At 44.8% G+C, this 22,798-nt stretch overlaps 2 protein-coding genes across 2 annotated transcripts; one reads left to right on the top strand and one right to left on the bottom strand.

The window, feature by feature from the left end:
• On the top strand, nucleotides 1-3,283 carry anapc10 (anaphase promoting complex subunit 10). Its single transcript, XM_079490437.1, has 6 exons — nucleotides 1-257; nucleotides 695-812; nucleotides 952-1,042; nucleotides 1,323-1,443; nucleotides 1,622-1,675; nucleotides 2,129-3,283. Exons 2-6 carry the CDS (start codon nucleotides 698-700, stop codon nucleotides 2,303-2,305), a joined length of 558 nt encoding a protein of 185 aa, XP_079346563.1. The 5' UTR covers nucleotides 1-257; nucleotides 695-697; the 3' UTR covers nucleotides 2,306-3,283.
• Nucleotides 3,284-6,738: 3,455 nt separating this feature from the next.
• On the bottom strand, nucleotides 6,739-22,497 carry otud4 (OTU deubiquitinase 4; the record flags this gene model as incomplete). Its single annotated transcript, XM_079491228.1, has 20 exons — nucleotides 21,989-22,497; nucleotides 20,287-20,370; nucleotides 18,628-18,678; nucleotides 18,396-18,442; nucleotides 17,393-17,465; nucleotides 16,494-16,575; nucleotides 15,755-15,920; nucleotides 15,537-15,585; nucleotides 14,694-14,799; nucleotides 14,456-14,520; nucleotides 13,705-13,805; nucleotides 13,061-13,167; nucleotides 12,169-12,331; nucleotides 11,662-11,728; nucleotides 11,466-11,525; nucleotides 9,409-10,969; nucleotides 9,266-9,306; nucleotides 8,026-8,644; nucleotides 7,442-7,503; nucleotides 6,739-7,341 (listed from the first exon to the last, which is right to left on the bottom strand). Exons 1-20 carry the CDS (start codon nucleotides 22,130-22,132, stop codon nucleotides 6,739-6,741), a joined length of 4,251 nt encoding a protein of 1,416 aa, XP_079347354.1. The 5' UTR covers nucleotides 22,133-22,497.
• Nucleotides 22,498-22,798: the final 301 nt, after the last annotated feature.

The raw sequence follows: 22,798 nt of genomic DNA, 5'->3' as shown, positions 1-22,798 counted from the left end.
GGCTTTCCACCACCTAGGAGAAAGAAACCAAACCATACAACCTTTGCCAGTAATGACGCAATAAAACCTGCGACTGGGCGTGACGTCACCAACCAGCGACCAAACTTGAGTTAAAGAAGTGGGAGATTCGAAGGAGAAGAAGCGAAAAAAACTAACAAAAAGGGAACGTTTTTAATGTATTTTTCGGATTTAAATAACGCGACACGACATTTGAGCCGCTGAACGGACACGTTGAAGATATTTTGGCAGGTTAACAGGTAAGCAGCACCTGTGTGTGTGTCGGCTTTAAACCACCACCATTCATGTGTGTAATGTTATGCTAAATAAATAAGTCCAACACTATTCATTGCTTGCGGCTATTTTGCCTATTGAAGATTGTTCTTATAACATTAAACAAAAGAAAGGCGGCCAGTCATGGAGTCATGTACTGTAATTCTCCAATCCGGCCTATTTATTCGGCATCTGAGCCACAGACCACCATTTGACAATTCTGCTACATTCTGTAATATCGTAGACTTATTGTATAAACTGACTTGTTGTGTTAACGATGCGTTAGTGTTGTTGAGCGCACTGTAGCCCCATATGTGCCCTCTCCCTACGCTCATTCTGTAGCTCCGAGAGCTACAGAATGAGCGTAGGGAGAGGGCACATATGGGGCTAAGCGCACTGCTGACAAGTGAACTGTGGTTTTTAGAGGATGGCCACGCCAAGTAAGACCCCCCCAGGGGCGGACCCCAAACAACTGGAGCGAACTGGTACCGTCCGAGAGATAGGCTCCCAGGCTGTGTGGTCCCTGTCCTCATGTAAACCAGGTGAGATTGATTGACATAATGACAGCTCCACTGACAAAATGAAAATACAGTATGTTGCAATGATTGGTTATCATTCAACATGTTGACTGCCTCTCAAAGTCTCTCTCTCTCGCTCGATCTGTCTCTCTCTCCCCCTCAGGTTTTGGAGTGGACCAGTTGAGGGATGATAACTTGGAGACCTACTGGCAGTCTGATGGCTCTCAGCCTCATCTGGTTAATATACAGTTCAGGTATAGTTCACACATAGGCCTACACATGTGCACCTTTTAACATTAACGTTTTACCACAGTTCAGGGAAAAGTGTGATCAGCGAGAAGAAAAAAAGAAAATCGTTGGAACAGTCCATCTAAAATATTTTCACTGTTGGACAGAAACTCCATATGTCATCTTTTTATAGTTTTTCATAAATTAATGAGACCAGGCTTTCCTGCGAGGTGGAAAGCCTGGTGGTGACTGGTGATGCGAGGTTACATGGCAGACATCATGATGATGGTGTTTGTTGTCCTCCAGGAGGAAGACTACGGTGAAGATGTTGTGCATTTATGCTGATTATAAGTCAGATGAGAGCTACACTCCCAGTAAAATCTCTGTCCGAGTCGGAAACAACTTCCACAACCTGCAAGAAATCACAGTAACCATTCTATCTTCCATCACATTATATCCAATATTATATTCAATATATGCAATTTTCATGCTATATTTTGTAACCATTTTCTAAAACCAATAAACAATGACTTTGTATTAACTGTTCTCCCTTCATTCTCTTCTCATCCACTCTTCTTTCATTTCTCCTCCTCCTCTCTCTACAGCAGTTGGAAATGGTGGAGCCCAGTGGATGGATCCACATCTCCTTATTAGACAATGTAAATATTACCTTTTGTACTGTATCTGTTCTGTATGTATGCTACATACAAAAATGTGTTGTTTCAGTGTCGGGCAGAAATCCTGTCTCCATAGTTATTTTTTATTCTTTTTTGTAAATTAATCCCCTACTTGTACAGCGAAGTACAAGTCACACAAAGACATGTCTGATCTACAAGTTCATGCTCTATTTAAACTTTTTATTTGGAAAGACAAAGTGAAAGTAGTTCATTCTGTTTTAGATTTAGATAGAGCTTATGATTAAAGATAGATAGAGCTTATGATTAAATTATAACTACATCGGATCCATTGGAATACAGGACTGAGGTTCCTTTTTTTTCCTCAATCTCCTGAAAAGTAACGGTTTCCACCCGACAGCGACGATATTATTTGTACGTCATTCATTGACGTCACCTCACTGTGTGTGTGTGTGTCTGTCTCGGTCTGTCTTCCAGGCGAACAGCCCTATCCGTACGTTTATGATCCAGATAGCCGTTCTGGCCAACCACCAGAACGGCAGAGACACTCACATGAGGCAGATTAAAGTCTACACGCCCGTAGAAGAGAGTTCCATCGGAAAATACCCACGGTGCACCACAGTGGACTTCATGATGTACCGAACCATCAGATGATTCATAGACATTTCCTCACCTATATGCTGTACACCTGTACACATTTACCTACAAGCCTTCATCTGGACGAGTCTTAAAGTCTGGGAACTGCACAAATTGTGGTTGTTTCTGTTTGTAGCAATGAATTGATAGCCAATGGGAAAAGGTTTTACTCTGTGGTTGTACTATATACACACACATGTTTGATTTATTGATTTAATATTTTATTAGCAGATTTAACAGTACCGGCAGGTAGTACAGTCAAAGGTTATGCTAAACGGATAACACAAAAAGGCCCAGGGGGCTTGTTTCCATTGTGGTCGATTGTACTCAATTCAACAGTAGTGTAGACACCACATTGGCCGCTGCTTTTCATTCAATGTGTCAATCCGGCCGCCATATTGGCACATTTGACAGGGCAAGCTGTGCCCGACTAATACATATGGATGCCCCATGTATGTTTACTGAAGCAGGAGGCCTCGCTGAGTTTTGAAGCCGAAAACGTAGGTTAGGATTTAGAAGGCGCTTTTAGAATCGGCCTCAGGTCTAAATGGGTTAAATACAAAATGTAGGTTTTCATTTCACGTACAAAAACATCTGGCTTATTGCCTAAATTCGTAAACTGTATGAAATCAAATAATGTAAACACAACTAATAGGACTTATCCAAATACAACACAAAATGCCACTTTGAATTACTATTGCAGTGTCTGAATTATTCAAACCCTTCATGCCATGGCAAGTGTTTGATACTTTGTAGCGCACCCTTTTGACAGAAGCTTTTGAAAATTGTGGGAGGCTCGAGATTGTACTGGGAAAGTTCTACTTAGCTGTGCCCCCAGTATACAGCACAACTGAAGTACTCAACCGTGTGAGTATTTTGATGAACTTAAAGAAAACTGATAGAGGCTGTCCGTCTCACACTGTTTCTGTTCTCTAAACACTCATCTGTTTTACTTGTTTTCTTGGTTTGAATAAAATCAGTTTTTATTTTCTTAAAGTGCGCGTTGCCGTTTAACTTATGAGGATGCGGTGAGGAGAGCCGCAACACAAAGCCAACATTAACAATTGTCTATTTCAGTGGTTCTCAAAACAGTTTAATTTCAAGGACCCTCAGATTGGTGTGCGTTTGGGCTACGGACACCCAAAACTTGTGAGTGTATATAAATGGACCCGTGTGGTCCATTTGGTTACATTTTCACTCTGTCAAAGTTTCAGACCTACAAGGGTCCATTTTGTTCCTAAATATCAACAATTTAGCTGGGGACCCCATGAAATCACCCCTAGGGACAACACCTTGAGAGCTCATTGATAATTAAAACAATGCAGCTGTCAATGAATGGCATAATGTATAGAATACAAAACGATGACAATAAAATTACATTACAAAGAGAACAATGAACCACAAACTCACCCACGTTATTCATTACAAGGAAGAAACAATGAATGAATTCTTCATTACCCCTTTTATTTCTGCTTCTGATGTCCTCCTAGTCATTTGTTTTTATGGCTGGTGGGGATATGTTTAATTCCTGATTCTGGTAAGTTTCCTTCTGGGAAAGGCATTTAACAAATTTTAGGGACTTTTGTGATATACAAGCTTGTAGATTGTCTATTTTCAGTATTTGTAAGAAGTATTAGGGTTTAATTGGTCAAAATGTTTCTTTTTCTCTTTACAAATCAAACCCTATACATGTACCCTGAACTCTAAGCCAAATCCTTACTATATTATTATTACTAAGGTTAATAAGTTGCAGGTGGCACCATGGCATATACTGTTAATGATGCTCTCAGAATTGTGCAGGTCCCTCGAGGTTGACGGACTGAAAAAAATGCAATCATACCGACTTTAACCATGCCTAATAGGCCAGTCAATAAGATTTGACCCAAAATAAATTGCATCGGGATCATGGTAAATTCAGGGGTTGAACATTGGGGTACCATTGAAAACCTATATAAGGCAAAAATTTAAATTTGAATTATGCTTTAAGTAGCATGTGACATGTCAAATTAGGGGTTATTCAGGATTCTGAATCAATTGCAAGCATTAGTTTTGCACGAAAAACACCCATAGTTGTCTTCACAAATGTCATCACATTTGGGCAAGTGGCTAATGGCTATTTTAGCCCAATAGTGTTAGCTTCACAACCCAAGGTCCTGAATTTCAACACCATTGCAAGTCCACAAAAAAAACTCTTGGGGGGGATATACAAACTAACAATTTAACAATGTTTTAACTGCATAAAACATGATCTTACAATAAACGCCAACACTGTTCTCCAGTTGAACCAAATTTTATTCATTTAAACTTACAGAAAAAAATACAACAATAACAAAACCCAGAAAAACTGTAGTTCTGTACAGCTTTGGTTTCTTACAGCAGAATGGAATGGGAAAAAAAGACTGAACTTAAGGCACTTAAAGTACAGCAAGAAGACATTTTATGTTCCAGCAACAGTCTAGGAGTCTTCTACGTCTGGTTTTGAAATCGTCTAATAAGTGACACCTGGACAGGTTTGTTTAATTCTCTACTCACCAAAACGAACAGTTTAGAGGAGTTGAAAGCCTACTTTTTTCCTTAGTGGGAACACTCAGAGCCCCCCACCTCACGTCTAAAATACACTTTTTGGCCAAAAGAGACAATATTCCACCGGAAGGAAAAATCTGCTCAATGAAAAGTTTCTATTGACAAGATCAGTAGAGGGAGCATACTTTTTCTTCGGGTGAAATATTTTATTTTCTGGCCAAAAAGTGTATTTTGGACGTGAGGTGTTCCCACTAAGGAAAGTAGGCTTTCAGCATCTTAAACCGTCTTTGTTTTGGTGAGTAGCGAAAGTGTATTTTAAAATTTTAAACTAATGACAGTACCACAGCATTAAGGAGAACCTCCTAAGAACCTCTAACGCTACGGACCAGAGCTAAGAACCAGCCAACTTCATAGAACAAAAAGGAAGGAAACGTTTGAACAAAGCCCATGGAAGACTATACAAAAAACATCCACCACTGAAAGGCAAACCAACATATATATACATACGTACAAACACACTGTACATTACAACACTGTACACCGTTCAGTGCTTTACGACACCATTCCTCAGAGTCTGGGGTCTGTAACACTGAGAGGGTACAAATGGAACAGATGTCTTATCTGTGGGATGTTAATTTAACTCTGAGAGTACAAATGGAACCAAATGGACTCTCAGAGTTACAGACACGTAAAGATCCATTTGGAAACCCCGGTGGACTCTGGAGGATCCAACGCTGAGAACCAGTGCTTTATATAGCATAGCATTAGCAAGACAACGACAGCGCCGCGCGTCTTACCGTTGAATCTACGCCAGAGGACTTTTTACGATTAATGAGGAGAATACAGGTCTTATCTTATTATCAAGGCACAAAAGCATTGGGTGGTCGTTGAGATTTGTCCCGCATTAACTAATGAATCTGTGTGCCAGCAACTTGACAGACAGGCTGTCAGGGCATTCAGGAACACACCAACAACATGCTAGATGCAAGCAACTTAGATGTTAGCTACGTAAGTTGCATTCTCCTCCCCTCCATTAACAGCACATTCACGAGACAGAAAAAGTCCCGAAACCACCGAAACAGCAGCAAGATCTTTCCTCTTGCATGGGAAGGCACATTTTGGATTGCGTGTTATCGTGTTAGTGCCTAGTTGTTGTCATGCGGCTCAAACAGGCCACATCAGGCTCATTTGCACTGGGAGAGTAGACTAACTTCCGCCTCGGCCACCTTCTCCAACTCGTACAGGCCAATCTGCAAAGCTCTCCTTTACATAGATGAAAACAAAGACCTGACAAAGAAAGAGGATAACTCGAGCTAGCCGTACAGATGCAATATTGGCGAGTTTATCATCGTTTAATAATACGACCAGATCTGACTTCTGCTTTGCGAATGCCGCCGTCAATGGAAGGTAATGCAGAGACATGGCAAGCGTCTAAGTTGCTTGTAGCTACTAACATGCGAAGCACACGGTCAGAGCTTTCGAGAACATACATAAAGTGTAAAGTAGAGCCGTGAAGGCGGGTTCCAACGTGACTCCTACCAAACAAGGTGCAAAAAAAGAACCAATCATCCAAATAAACACGTCCGCTTAATTTGTACTTGGGACCAAATGTATGTAGCCACAATGCATGCTGGGGGGCGGAAAGGGAGGTACTTAAGTGCCGAAGTGCCATGGGTGTGTTACAGACTTTAACCCCAACCCCCGGTTGCGATTAGATGATACAAAAAAAGCCTCGAGCTTCATTCGTCCAATGAAACAAACAAACGGAACAGCTGTTGTGCCACACGGCACACACACGCCCCTATTCCAACATCGACGAGGGAGGGTTGTTGTTGTTACGCCTGATTTATGCCCCGTCGCACGATGGCTGCTCGCCGAAAACAGGTCGGCCGCGTCCGCCGCATGACCGCGTACGAGTCGGGGGGGGGTTAGAAGCCCCTCCCTCGACCGCCCTGCCAACCATATCCCCTGAAGCCAGCGTTATAATTATACATGTAATTCTCTCCACCTCGCCTCCTCTCCCTAGTGTACTCCCTCCTCTCCTCTGATCCCTCGCCTCCTTCCCCCCCTCCTCCCCCTTCCCCCCCTCCTCGACCCCTCCTGAACCCCCCCCGTCCACGTCCCCGGTCCCCCAGACCCCTCCCCCTGCCACCCCTCTCCCCTCCTTCTCGGAAGCGGGGGTTGTACCGCCGGTTCCCCCTGTGGTGGCTCATGGCATCCGCCGCTTGCTCTGCCTCCTCCCCGCACTCGTCCTCGTCCTCCCGCGGCTCGTCTTCCGTGCTGCACCCCACAGACAAGGGCGTGGTCCCCCGGACGACGGGCTCCTCACCGGCGTAAGCGCCGGCCGCGTAATGATGACTGGCGGCTGACGGCTGGAAGGGCTGGGCGAAGCAGTTGAGGTCTGCCGCCTCCGCAGGGCCGCAGGGCGCCGGGGACATGCGGGGGCCGTCGCCCGCCGCGGGGACTTCTGCGAATCTGGGCAGGCCAAAACCACGTGGCGGGTGGTGGGAGGAGTCAGAGACAAATGTGACCTGAAGAGAAGAACATATCGTCACTGTCGTGTGGAAACCTTGCATGTCCAAAACTGTTACTGTAAATTCATAAATGTGTGTGTGCGTATTTGTGTCTTACTAGGTTGAAGTCCACCGGTAAAACACGTTTGCCATCTTTGTTTTCCCCATTGTTTGTCATAGCTACCAGAGGAACAGAACAGAACACAAGCAAACCATTAGATGGAAAAAGACGTGAAGAAAGAGAATCAAATGAACAATAAATTAAATAATGAAGCTTTCCCACATGGAATCAATAACATTCTTTTTTGTTTACTACAAATTATTTTAATTATTTCAAAAGATTATTTTACAGTAACAAAAAAAACTCAATTTCAAGCGGTTTGGCTTCAGTTGAAATTTTAAATGTGGGTTTTCATACCAAAACACCTCAACATGTAGAGCCGAGAGAACTAAAGGACTTGAAAGTAAAGTCATTAAGAGAATCATAATATACTCTAATATAATCATAAATACTTAGGCTATTGTCGTTGATCATGTAAAAACATTTTTTTTTAGTTTACTTAGTTATGCCAATATTGTTCCTATGAAGTTTTGTTACCGAGACAAAACCAAATGGACTTACAGGTGAACAAACGCTCACTGAACTGGGGGTCCTTGAATTAAAAAGGTTTGAGAACCACCGATGTAATAAAGTGCTCCTACCTGAGGCTGCGCTTCCGTTAGCATTAGCAAAGTTAGCGTTGGCCACGGAGGCCTCCGCGAAGCCGGGGCTTTGCCTGAGTGCCAGGCCCTGCAGCAGGCCTCTGCCGGCGGGAGGCTGGTGCTGCTCCGCGGGCCCGTGGCCCCCCGGGAACTCAGGGGGGTACCCCAGCGGGGAGGTGGGGTACTGGGGCAGGCTGGGCTGATAGAGGTACTGGGACGTGGTGGGGGAGTGGGAGTGGGGGTAGGGGGGTGTGGCGGCAGACGGGTACACCCCCGCCACGGGATAGGACGAGAACTGCCTGACCCCGCCGCCGCCCAGGTGCTGCTGCTGCTGCTGCTGCTGCTGCTGCTGGTGCCACTGCGAGGGCACGGACACGGGAGGGGGAGGGTTGGGGTCGTGGGACGGAGGGGGAGGAGGAGTGGGGGTGAAGTGGTCGTACAGGGGGCTGGCGGGCGGAGCCGGACTGGTGGAGTAGAGGGGAGAGGGGGGCGGGAGGGGAGACGCGTCTCGGGAGGCGGGGGGAGGGGGGTAGAGGTGCGGCAGGGTGGGCTGCATGGTGTACGCCTGTTGCAGGGGGAGGAGGTACATGTACGGAGAGAACATGGGGTTGGAGTACGCCTGTGGAGAGACACGATATGGAGATGTCAGGTACACCAGTGGTTTACAACCCTTTTCATATCAGGGTCCATTATTTATTTAGCATTTGAGCCACACGGACCACCATTTCATGAGATTTAGCCTCTCAGACCCAAAACTTTGAATATTTATCATTTGGTTATCGTTGGATAATATTTTGCATGCTGTAGGCAATTGATATGGTACCATAGGAGAGAAAACAGGCAAACATTGATCAAAATAACAATTCTTCTACATTCTCTAATTGTGTAATGCATATATTTAACAATAATTTAACTCTTGAGAGCGAAACCAAATGGACCTGTAAGGGTGAGAGCGTAAAATGAAAGATATACAAGGGTCCATTTGGTTACCATTTAGCTGGGGACCTACTGGAACCCCCTGTCTGTCTACAAGTACACAACATACCTAGCATCTACCTAGCATCTGTCTACAAGTACACCATATACTGCACTGTACCTAGCGTCCATCTACAAGGAAACCATGTACCTAACATGTTTACTAGTACAAATAAACCATAAACCTAGCATCGTCTGTCTACAAGTAAGTCATACTGTATTATTACCTAGCATCTGTTCACTACAAATATAGCATTCGGCTTACCTTCAGTCCCAGATTGAAGAAAAACCTCAGAATGTGTACATCTGGAACACAGAACACAAGATTGGGATAGAAAATGATGATCATAGTGCTGCTCGAATTATTATCACACATAATGGCAAAAGGTGACCAGACCTACAACTCACCCCTGGGCAGGTCACTTCCGTTAAAGCTCATGGAGTAGGGCGGAGGCGTGGGGAGAGCCTCTCCCTTCTCCCCCACGGGGAAGCCGGGGAACAGGGGGTCCATGTAGAGCTGGGACAGCTGGTGGAGGGGCACCGCGCCGGCGGGGACCGACGGCACCCTGGCGTGGTGCGGGGCGTGAGGGTGGGGAGGGTACTGGTGGGGAGGAGGAGGAGGGCTCAGGGCCTGTTGTTGTTGTTGTTGGGGTTCCGTTTGAAACTGTGCTTGAGGTGAAGGGTGAAAGTGGTGAGGGTGAGAGGGCTGGAAGTGAGGCGGGTTGTTGTTGACAGGCGCCTGGTGGTGAGACTGGTGGGAGAGAGAGGCGTGGGGGTGAGACTGGTGGGGGTGAGACTGGTGGGTGACAGAGGCCTGGGGGTGAGACTGGTGTGCGACAGAGGCCTGGGGGTGAGACTGGTGGGAGACTGAGGCCTGGGGGTGTGATGGGTGAATCGCATGTGGCTGGGAGTGAGGGAGGTCAGAGTCAGGAGGCTGGGGGTGAGACATCATAGAAGGCTGGGGGTGAGTCATCATGGAAGGCTGGGGGTGAGGGGGGTGAGTCATCATGGAAGGCCGTGGGGGGGAGACAGACGGCTGCGGGTGAGAGGACTGAGAGTCAGGGGGCTTGGGGTGAGACACAGATGGCTGGGGGTGAGACACGGGATGCTGCTGCGACGCGTAAGAGAGAGAAGGGTGGGGGTGAGACATGGGATGCTGCGCGTAGGAGACAGAGGGCTGGGGTTGAGAGGGGTGAGAGTCGGGGGGCTGGCGGTGAGAAGGGTGCCCCATGGAAGGCTGGGGCTGAGGCACGGAAGTCTGGGAGTGAGAGACGGCAGTCTGGGGCTCAGAGACTGAAGGATGGAGGTCGGACAGGCGAGAGACGGAAGGCTGGTGGTGGTGAGAGATCTGTGCTTGGAGAGAGAGATGAGAGTGATCGGAGTGAGCGGGAGGGTGGAGAGGAGGGTGGGTGTGCGAGGACGACGAGAGGGGGTTGGTGGTCTGGGTCAGGAAGACAGGGGGAGGGACGATGGGCGCGATGAAGGTGGGCGGAGCAGCAGAGGAGGAGGACACGGCGGACGGAAGGCCGGGGCTGAGGAGAGCAAGGATGGCGGGGCAGGTAGACTTGGTGCTCATCACCGACGCGTAGGAAGACGCACTCGTTGAAGAAGCCAGGCCGGAGGCGGGCGCATACAGGGGGTTTTGAGCACCACCTGCGGTGGCCGCCACGTTCAACGTAGCGCTCGTTTTAATCAAACCAGTGCGCGTATTGGCCACCATTTGCGCTAAGTTAGCGTAAGCGGGGGCCAAGTCCACGTTGGCAGGCGCTGGGGTGGCGGTGTCTTTGGTAGCAGCAGTGGTAGAGGGTGTAGTTTTGTCTCTGGTAGCAGTGGCGGTGGAGGGTGGGGTTTTATCTTTGGGTGCAGCAGTAGTAGTGGTAGCAGGTGCAGCTGTGAGGGGAGGAGTGGAGGACTTTGGTGGTTCACCACTAGATGGTGATGGAGGCTTGAGGTCGTCAACTGGACTCTTCTGTAGAATGCAAAGAGGAACATACAGTTAGAACACTTGACTTGCGTTTGTGTTTTCTTATTCATCACCGTCTACTCTCCTCGTGTCTTTCCTCTCTATAGAGGGTATGCTCGTGACATCATCGTACCCGGAAGTTATGCGGGAACGCCTACTGAGTGGCAACTTCACTTGACAGCCCATACATCCAAACAAAAGTCCTATCTTATTGTATTAAACTCACCAACATTGCAGCTGTATGGAGTTTTTGTTTCATAAAAATGACACACTGCTCAACGTTTTGCCACTAAATGAGTGGGGCGTGTCCTGGTGGAAAAGTGACGCATGTGCATACTCTCTATTCTGGGTCCGACTTCCTTGCAGACTGTTTTTCGGAAAAACTTTGGAGAATTGCCAAAAAAAACTTCTGCTAGGACCTTCACCTTCTTGTTTACATTTCGCCAATTGTAATATAGATGTCAAACTCAAAACAGTTATTTTTTCCCCCCACACCACACACCGTGTTCCTTCGGTTTTTCTTCTCCACTCTCCTCTTCCCGCCGTCTCCTTGGCTCTGTGTCTGATGATGAATTGATGAGACACAATTTGTCAAAATTTCTAAATGTCAGTCAAGCAATCTGTCTTTGTCAGGGGTCATTGAGGGATTTCTAGGGGGTCCCGGGACTGTGAAGGTGTATGTGAAGAAAAAAACTCACCAGAGCAGGAAAACATTGCTCATCGGTGAGTAGGATCTCCAAGTCAATGTCGTCCTCTGGTAAGCTCCTACACACACACACACACACACACACACGCAGCACACGCACACACATTCTTCTAGTTTACAAATGGTAAATGGTGCATTTATATAGCGCCTTTATCCAAGGCGCTTTACATAGATTGTGCATTACATTCACCCATTCACACACACATTCATACACCGATTGCGGCGGAAGCCATGCAAGGTACCAACCAGCACATCGGGAGCAATTTGGGGTTCAGTGTCTTGCCCAAGGACACTTCGACATGTAGACAGGAGGAGCCGGGATTCGAACCGCCGACCCATGGATCATTGGACGACCTGCTCTACCTCTTGAGCCACAGTCGCCCCAAATGTTTTGTCAAGAGATTGGCTACTGTAGAGACACTGTCTGTCTAAGTATTCTTATACTTCATGTGACAGACAGATACAGACAGACGGATACAGACAGAGTGGATAGACAGACCTGTTGTGTCCTCCTGTCGGTTGGTCCTGTATGGTGGCCTGTGGGGGCCAAGAGTGCTGCTTCTGCACGCGCCCTGTAAAACCCGTTGGGGAAACAGATGAGGTGGATCGGATCAACGATCCAGGAGGCTTCCCCCTCCCCCGTCCTCTTCCCTCTCCCCACTCTGTGGGTGAGAGACACAAAGAGAGACACAGAGACCGTGAGGGACAGAGATAGAGAGACAGAGGGAGAGAGAGAGACAGAGATCGAATGCATTCATAATAAACTATAAAGCATTTATTTATTTATATATCAATGAAACAAGTTGGAACATTCATACGAGGGTTAGGATATGAGCACAGCATAAAGGAGGCAATGCACACTTGACAATTGATTGTGACTTGTGACATGACATCACAAGTGATTTAAAAGGTGACAGAGGCTGTGTCCTCAGGTCCTTTTTTTCGGTCCTGGCTCCTCTATCCTCCCTCCTAAAGCGTTAATTTCATGTAGGTCGATGCTGCCCAATTCGAGAGCTTGTAGATTTGATCACTTGCAAAATGTGACTTACACACATGTACAACGAAATTTGAACTTCATACACTAAATTGACGTCAAGTCACAACAATTCTTATCAACACGTGTGACTGTGAATATCATTTTGTGTATTTTGCAGGTTAAAATGTCAGTTGAGGTTTTTAGTACTCGAATCAAATCTACAAGCTCTCGAATTTTGCAACATATCCATCTGTATATACTGTAGATTTTGTTGAGGAAAACCTTGTACGTCCAAAACCGTTACTTTTCAGGCAATCAAATGAAAACATTCCGAAATAGTTAAAATGGGCGATGTACGAGTGCACAGCGCAGGTGTGTGTGTGCTGTGTGTGTGTGTGTGTGTGTGTGAGATTACCAGATGTGTGTCCATTACTGAGTCTCCTGGTGTCTCGGGTTGCCACTACAGTCTTCCAACTGTTGTCGTCACCGAGAGGAGACAGATTCCACAGAGGCACTGTGTGTCTACCCACGCACGCACACACAGTCACACACACACACACAGTCGCACACACACACACACACACACACACACTTTAGTACACGATGTATGTCCAAAAATGTACAAGGAATGAAAGAAGAAAAAATATTTAATCTTATTACACAGCTTGGTTGAATGCTTGATTCAGATTGGTCAATCACTGAATTCAGTGGTCTGTTACCTTTGAATAATGACCGCTGAAATCAATAACAGACTGCCGTCTAATCAAAGACTTGAACACCTGGCTCACATGCATTTCATATCAATCTGTCTAATAACACATTCTGAGCTTGTATTTCAGCTATTTTTGAAACTTTCATGTGACTGTAGTATGACGAAGTAGGGCGTTAATTTAAGAAAGAACATGAAATATGCAGATACAAGGTTTCTGTCCGACAGCAACGATATATATAAAAGTATACACACGTGTGCGTGCACCCACACATGTGGACACACACACACACATACACACACAGTGAGAATCTAATTAGTGTGGTTGTTAATAAGTACATGTGACCTACTTCCTGTTGAGTTCCTCTATGAAAACAGTCACAGGGCCGTTGCCGGGCAACACTTCCTTGATGGTAGCGTTGTGGTACCTCCCACCGTTGTCAAGACGAACCTGATGATTGATGTTGATATTTCATTAATGCTCATGAATTTGAATATTTAACACCATTTAATATTCAAAGGAGAACTTTGCCCATTTTCAACAGCTTAAACGGTTAAACCTAACCTTAACTTCAGTAAAACGGTGCCAAAACCTTAACCTGACTCCGCCAGATGGGGCAGCAGGAGGGGGGGAACCCGGTGTACTCTCTGCTGGCCCATCTGGCGGAGTCAGGTTACCAAAACCTAACCCTATTCCTAAACTCAACCCCAGTAAAACTATGCCTAACCCTAAACTTAATTCTAACCTCATTCTCAGTAAAACCAACTATACAAGAATACAAGAACCGCCCCACCGAGTGAGCGGTCGGTGGAAAAAAACGTGGGCGAGTGTGTTTTAAGGCGAGCATTCTGGATGGCATGGAAACTACAGCCTGGAAGTTTACCATGTTGAAATTGAAGCCATTGTTATCGTTCTTAATACAAATAATTAAAAGAAAGTTTAACATCTTCTTTGAAATGACCAAACCCGCCTATCGATTATGTCACTGGTAGGCAGGTTTCTGAACTGTCCGCACCGGCACTTAACTAAACAAAATCAGGCTTAACTTCAACCCTAACCGCTAATGTGAATCCACACACACACGCACGCACGCACCTTACCTGACATCTGTCTCCTGTACTGAAGTGCATCCCAGCAGCAATGCAGAAGTCTAGTTTCTGTTGGGCTGACAAAGACAAACTACAGTTGAACTGCTATACAATATTTTTTCTTTATGCCATGCATTTGTACGGTAAAGACCTACTGGAACACTGACTCAGTGTGTTTTATGAATAAAACTTTATTTTAACCAATCTGAGAGAGTGTGTGTGTGTGTGTGTGTGTGTGTGTGTGTGTTACCTCTCTGGTCTCTGTCCCACACATCGTACTCGACGTTCCTGAACAGTGTTGGGTTCAGAGAGCGTCTCACTCGCTCCGACAGAAACGGCCGGCCTGTACCTCTCCCCTACACACACACACACACACACACACACACACATTTAAATCATGCCAAATTAAACCAAAGAACGTTCAGCCTAGACACAGACCAGACAGATAAACCCATTTAGGCCCGACGTAAAAAAAAAAAAGAAAAAGAGGTCTTCCGTTTTCTGAAATACCCATATTTCTATATCAGTGTGCTCAATATTCTTTTGGACCCCAAAAATTATATGAAATTGGCCACCGACCCCCATCTGAAAATATGTTTAACTTTTTTAAACCTAAAATATGTTTACCCTTTGGAAGATGCAAAAAAGGGGATATTTACTCGCGACCCATAAAAACATTTCCGCGACCCACAATCCCAGTGTTTGGGAACCATTTACTATAGACTACCAAAGTCCCTGACTCTATGGAGAATAACATTGGGTCATCTTAGAATCGTGGAATTGTGGTCCAAAAATAAACAAACTGCCTCTGCAATATTGTCGGGTCAGTTACTCATATTTGAATGTGTGACTATTTGTCTGTTTCTAATTTGGCAGCAGTTTTCTCACTGTCAGTTGATTCTTCACATCCATATGAGTGAAACTCGGGATCATTTCATCATTTTTGGAACACAGTTCTTATTTGACAAAAAAAAAAAGGGAATTCAGAATGGGGGGGGAAAAAACATGACACAGGTAGGTTGTGTAAATTACGTCTGACTATTCTGGGGACGACAATCAGTGTGTGTGTGTGTGTGTGTGTTACTGCAGTTACCCTGTATGGGCGGGTGTGTCTAGGCGCTGTGCTGCCTCCATTCCCCAGCCTGTAACACAAAACACACATCACATCATCTATGCAGTCCCATCCTCATGTTAAAGGTATGTACTGTAGGTGTAAGTTGTGTAAGTTGGTTAAAACAAAAAGTTTTTTTGTGAAAAGGTTAAATCACTATATTCTGATATAGTATTTGCGTGTTACTTCCTGGTTCGTACCACTGGGGTTGGTGGTCTTCTTCGTGGTCGGAATCGTCGCTGGATGGGCAGGGGTCCATGGTGTCGTCGTTGAGGAGGTCCCGGCTGCGAGGCTCCCGGTTACACGAACCCAGAGCCGCACGATCCACCTGCAACACGTGCTCGTACAGCCAATCATACAGGATGGCTGCCCCACACACACACACACGGAAAAAACCTTTAACTTCAATAACTAAGAATGAATTCTCTCTATTTTATTCACTTTCTCCATTTGAGCCATTCACAACACGAGGGGGGAGAACATTAATAGTATCTGTAATGGTTATTGTGACAGAAAAAAGGTTAGAAAACCGCTGATCTCCGTTTTATCCAATTTTCTTTTTGTTGTATTCTGTAACGACTCTTAGGTCAACCTCACCTCCTTTTCCCCTGTAAATGTACAGTATAGTGCATTCTAGTTCTACTGAACGTTAACCCATTTTGGGCGGGAACCCCTTTTGGTGTTAGCATTATGTTATGCTTTAGCTATTGAAAAATAGCAGATCTACAAGCTCATAGCGCGCCACCGAGTGGCGCGCTACGAGCTTGTAGGTCTGCTATTTTTTTTTAATCGAAGAACGACTGACATAGAAACGTAGCTTTTTCAGAAAACTGTCAGGATGTAGAAGACATTTTTAGAATCTGATCTCAGGTCAAAATTGGTTAATGTCTGAAATGTGCTGTATAAATAAAGTTAGATGTTTTGAATAGGCAGACTTACACTGGCAGACAGCAGCACTCTTCATGCGGCTGATGGGATACACACTGTCATAATGATTACCATTCAGGAAACACAGCTGCACCTGGAATACACACACACACACACACACACACACACAGGTTTTTGTGACCGTAGATTACTATGAAAACCTGCCAAACCTGTCAGTCAGTCCGTCAGTTAGTCAATCAGTCAGTCATGCCTCGTGACACGTCACGCCACCATATATGGCTGTCAGTCCGTCACGCCTTGTGACACGCTCCATATATGTGCCGTCTCCATATATGAAGATCACGACACTGACCTCATCAAACCCTGAATAGCCATACATGGAGAAGACTGGATCATCACCTAGATCTGCATACATATGGAGCCGGTCCAGCAACTCTACATCTGACCTCAAACCCTTAGATCTCCATATATGGAGCTGACCTTAACTGACATTGCATATGTTGATCCTACCCCACCCGTCCTTCCTCTTCAATGTCTCCCTTTTGACTGATACCGGTCCATTCAAACTCTAGACTAGAGTTAAAATGAAGGCCTGGCCGTTCCTGGGCCCTAACTGGGCTGGCCCGAGGCCCTGCCTGGCCTACGAAAAGTGACCTCGCCCTTTTCGCCGAAACTACAGTTCTGGTTCTGCCCATATATGGACCTTTTTCTTTTTTTTAAACAACACCACTCGATGTGCCACTCACTTTCTGCATGCGCATACCCTCTATACTGGACATCCACATTTACCGACACAGACTTTATGAATGTCTTGGCATAGGAAAAAAACTATTGTGATATTCACTTTGGTGATCAATACGTTTCTGTAGCAATCGGAACAAGCCTAGTACGTGTGTGTGTGTGTGTGTGTGTGTGTGTGTGTGTGTGTGTGTGTGTGTGTGTGTCCTAACCTTGTCCTTGAATCTATTGTCTGTGATGTGGACTGGAGGTTTACCAGGCTCCTGGAAGATGATGAAATCTCTCCTGGAGAGAGAGACACACACACACACACACACACTTAGACTGGAGTGGAGAGAGAGACCTTTAGTTAGACGAGAGAGAGAATAGTTAACACAATTTGTGCCCAAGACTTCCTACAAACTATCCCATGCAGTGCCCAGGACGTCTGTACACGTCTTGGGGAAAATTTCTGATTTCCGAAATCGGATGGGCACCCCACGTCGCTATTTTGAAAGATTGAAACTTGAAAGGGCACATAATGTGTTTTAAGACTGAAGACAGACATGTAGTTAAGACTAGAGAGAGATACATTTAGCTAAACTGGAGAGAGAAATACCTTTACTTGGACTGAAGAGAGAGAGAGATAATTAGTTAGACTAACAGGGTTCCCACACATTTGTAACAATTCATTTTCAAAACATTACATTTCCAAAGTATTTTAGTGATGTTAACTAGTAGTTGCACTTTATATTTAATGTAACAATCTGTATCTTGTGATAATGTATATACGTATGTATGTCTGTTTATGTATGTTCTACTGTTTGTAATGTGTTTTAAGAGCTTTTATTATCTGCTGTAAAATGAAGTGCCCAGCTTGGGACATATAAATAAACTTGACCCTTGACCTCAGTAGCCAAAAACTATGTATGTATATCCAACCATTTCCAAAGCGTTAATTCGGAACCTTTTCCAGGCCTGGAAAAAACTGTTTTTCTCATTTCATATCAACACATTTCCCAGGAATTTCATGACTGTGGGAACCCTGGACTGAATTTTGTTTTTCACTGAAGAGAGAGAGACACATTTGGTTTGACTGTAGATAGAGAAGGACTAGTTAGACTACTGGACAAGTGGACAGAACAGAGGGAGAGAGAGAGACATTTCGTTAGACTGGACAGAACAGAGGGAGAGAGAGGCAGAGAATAGAGTTGTTTAATGTAGAAGTGTTCTTACTTGTACATTATAGACAGAGCTTGGATCTCCACCTCTCCTACCCACTGCTGTAAAACACAAACATGTTCAGATTAACACACACACACACACACACACACACACACACACACACACACACACACACACACACACACACACACACACACACACACACACACACACACACACACACACACACACACACACACACACACACACACACACACACACACACACACACACACACACCTACCTGTGGGTCTAGTAGCTTGACCAGGTATTCATCAAAGTCTCCCTCAACGAACTGGAGAGGATAGGAGAAGGGGGGGGGGGGGGGCATGACATGTAGGGACATGTACAGGTTAATCATTTCACATTTGAGCTAAATAATTTGTTGGGGGAAGGAGGTTTTCTCAAGATGCATAGGTCATAAACTAGGCCCTGGCATAGGACCAGGTACATAGTAATATGCTAAATTTGAACGTTATTATTTTTTTGAATATATTTGAATATTACAAATAAAGCTTAGACTACAAATGTGATTAAAGAGGAATACATATTTTCTTAATACCAGTAAAAATACAATGCGTGTCAGGCAACATGTATTATATTACTATCTTAGTTTTTAAGATGGTTAGAATATAAACAAACCAACAGTACATACATAATCACTTTCTTATGTTGACATAGAAATTGACCATTGTAAATATTTTGACTGCTGACAAGCAGCACCATCTCTCCACACTGAGGTGGCTATGTGACCACCGGTGACAATAAATATTCAGTCTTATCAGGGCTCGACACTTTGAGTGGTCGTGTGGTAAATCCGGTTCATCCCTTTTCCCTTACAGTGGTGCGCTCTCGCCCCTCTCTAAAAGTCCTAACTCACTCATTCCCGTTCGTAACAGACACCCAGAACTTGAGGCAAGTAAATTGACTCTATGGGAGCCAACCCAGGGCAAAACCAGGAAGGGAAAGAAGCGCACTACCTACGTAGACGCACTGCGGCATGACAGCTTAGCTAACACTGTCAAGCTCAAGAACCTGATGTAGGATAGGAAAGTGTGGAGGGCAGTAGGATAGGAAAGTGTGGAGGGCAGCGATCCAGGAGTCCCGATTTGGTGTTGGCTGGACCTCACTCTCGCAGTAACACCAACTATCCTCATACTCAGACTATCCGCACCAAACTGCACATGTGGCTGCTCTACTGGCCACTCTACCCCTGAGCCACTGCTGTCCCTAGTTATTTGACAATATTATACCCTACGGTGGGATCCTCATACCCCACAATAAATCTGTAAGGGTACAACCGATGCCAGGATGGTCACTAACCTAGCACTATATCATCATGCATTGCTGGAAAAAAGACAGATGATCGAGAGGAGAGCGGCACACACCGTCATACATAAAGTCTTTCATTCATTCTGGAACATACGCTGGGTACAGGCCGGGAGATGGAAGGTTGCATGTTGACCTTGTACGGTTTAATCGCACAGCAGCAGCAGCATTGATGTGCTCAACAGCGCCCGAGCACGAATAGTGTCCAAAGACTTGTCTCTCATTTGACCAATGAGCTCACTACTAGTACTCTACATAGAACAGCAGTAACGGGAAAACTTGCCTTAAGACACGCTCGCCCTAACCTTTTTCTTGCCTAACCCTAAACATATTTCTAACCTTATACTCAGTATCACGCAGACTGAGCGAGCGGTCTGCGTGATACTGAGGATAAGGTTAGAAATAAGTTTAGGGTTAGGCATAGTTTTAAAGGCCGCCTGAGGCGACTGTGTCTGAGGCAAGCATTATGGTACTCAGAACAGCCATATAAGGAGTACAAGGAGCCAGTGTGGTACAGTGCAAGTACTGTATGTAGGTCACGATGGGTGCTGTTGATATGTTACTGTACACTTACCGCCTCATAACTCTCCCGGTTCTCTTTCAGATACTCGGCACACTTGTTGCGAACCTGGGAGTGGAGCATCTGACTGTCCATCACCTGCACAAAACGGCAAAGCCACGGTCATTAGAGAGCATGCTATGTAGACAGACAGCATTCTAGTGTTTATAGTTCAATGCTGTGATATTCCACTGTAATAGACGCACGATAGGTTCTTAGTTTACATATGATCCTAGATGACCATTTATATGCATTTGATGTATTACCATGTGTTGTTCTTGCATATTGTAAATCGTTCTGGATTAGGAGGGTCTGCTAAATGCCGAAATTGTAATAACAGTCAGTGGGTGGATTGTCATATTTACAACAGAGAAACTAGCAGACTTGACTGGAATACCATGAGGTTACAACCAGGGTTGTCTTTGTTACCGGGTTCACTGTTTTTGTGAAATATCATGAGGGCTCTCTTTGATAGCTGGTTCATGTTATTATTGTGACAGTGTGACACCTATATTAAAGCACACAATCTGAAAATAACATTTGAGCCACCTGAAACAATACTCAATCAGGAGTAGTACTAGTAGCCTGTTTTTTGTTTTGAGCAAATTTACAACATTTCAAGTTTCATTGCTAGCTAAATTGACAATATTGATCCAAAACAAATGTATGACAACAGAAGGTTTGCTTAAAGTTGTTGCATAAGTTATTACCCATGGTGCGTTACCTAATGCCATAGCTACTATGCCACAACGACTTCCTGACATTCCAACTGTCTCTCTATGGTTTCATCTTTTGAATACATAATTCCCTTTACGAAATAAGGTGCAATAAATGCAATTCTAAGCGAATATAAATGTGGTGTTGTTTAGGATATAAGTTGCAGACATTTTGTAATTCTGTCAATTTTTTTGGATGAGATGAGATCATGAGAGTGAGTGGGAGCAGGTTAAGATCATTGGATGTTGCACGTGCAGCCAGGCAGGGGTGGAAGACGGTGTTACACGGGATCAAATGACCTATCGGATTCGGTGACCGCTGGGATCGCTGTTGAACAGCGAAACTGGTGGTTTTGGTTATCGGTACAATACAGTCACATCATACATTCTTATGCCCCGGTGTGGTGAAACAGTGACACGACGCGGTGTGTTACCCTAGATTGCCTAGAAAGTAAACACGTTAAAAAAATATAATAATAATAATATACAGAGCAGGAATTGGAACAAACTTTTTTTTTAAATAACTCAAATTACATAGCAAACAAGAACATAATGTCTGCAAAAAGTACAAAGACTAATTATGGATGGAAAATATGGAAGAATTCACGATTTGATCAGTTTATCGGCGATGACGGTTTTTTAATTTTAAATGCATGCAAGACTTTAATACATAACTAAATAAATAATTGTATTTCAATTCAACTAGTTAATTTAATAATTACTTGTAAAAATGTTAGTTTTTTTTATATATACACCAACTCCCTCCTGGGTCACATGATTCGATAGGTCACCGATGTGAACGCTACACGACACCGTAGACTAGATTGTGTTGCTAACCAGCTAAAACACGTTCCCTGGTACACACATAAAAAGCTAACAACAAAAGTTACACCGACAGAATATAAGCCAATAACCGAACTTCCCCAAACGTCACGGTTCGGACGGCTGACGTGACGTTTGGGGGTTCGAACCGAACCGGCAACTTTTAACTTTTTTTTTACCTGTTCGGCGACAGCCCGGAACAAACAGGAACCGTCCTTGGCGATCTTCTTGCGGTGTAAACCGATCGATCGGAGGTATTGATCCATGCCACGCTCCGACGCCCTCTCGTCGGTGGCCCGCACGGTGCCGCCGGCGCCGTCCATTCCAACAGGCGTTAGCCCGGGTTGAACAACCGGACCGGGGCCAAACAACCGGGCTGAACCTGAAACTTTTTTGTTTTCGTTCTTTTTATTTTATTTTTACCTTTATCTAGAAGTGTGTGAACCAGTGGGACAACTTAGCTATCATCCACCCACTGACTGTTAACCAGCTAGTTACGAACGATTTCCGATTCTTAGGTCGTTTTGATTCTCTGAATACATTCATGTCATGTTATTACAAAATGAAACTGTTAGCTTATAGCTTCTTCTTCTTCTTGTTCTTGGTGAACTTTAGCTGGTGGCTAACAACCCAACCCTCCTTAGCAATACGCCCCCTTTCACCCTGGATCCCATAGCCGGGGAGACGGGCGCGCAGTGATTGGCCAGTTGTTTGTCAAGACGCATATCGCTCCACTAGATCAATTCACTTTGCTACGTTGCAGATCCGGTCTAGAACGGATACAGAAACTGTCCGCGTGGGGCTACTCTATGGGCTAGAGTGGAAATGACCGGATACAGTAGGTGGGATCTAGACCGGATCTGAGCACTGAACTGTAAATACAAATCAGGCTTTCCACATGTACTGCGGGGGACTGAGCAGCAGTTTTTTTAAAAACAACAAATAATAATACTAATAACTATAATATAAGAAATAAATTAAGAAACTTT

This window comes from Electrona antarctica (genome assembly GCF_951216825.1).
Source record: "Electrona antarctica genome assembly, chromosome: 21".
Taxonomy (NCBI): domain Eukaryota; kingdom Metazoa; phylum Chordata; class Actinopteri; order Myctophiformes; family Myctophidae; genus Electrona; species Electrona antarctica.
Note: the sequence above shows the minus strand (reverse complement) of the source record. Positions and strands in the feature narration are given on the sequence as shown.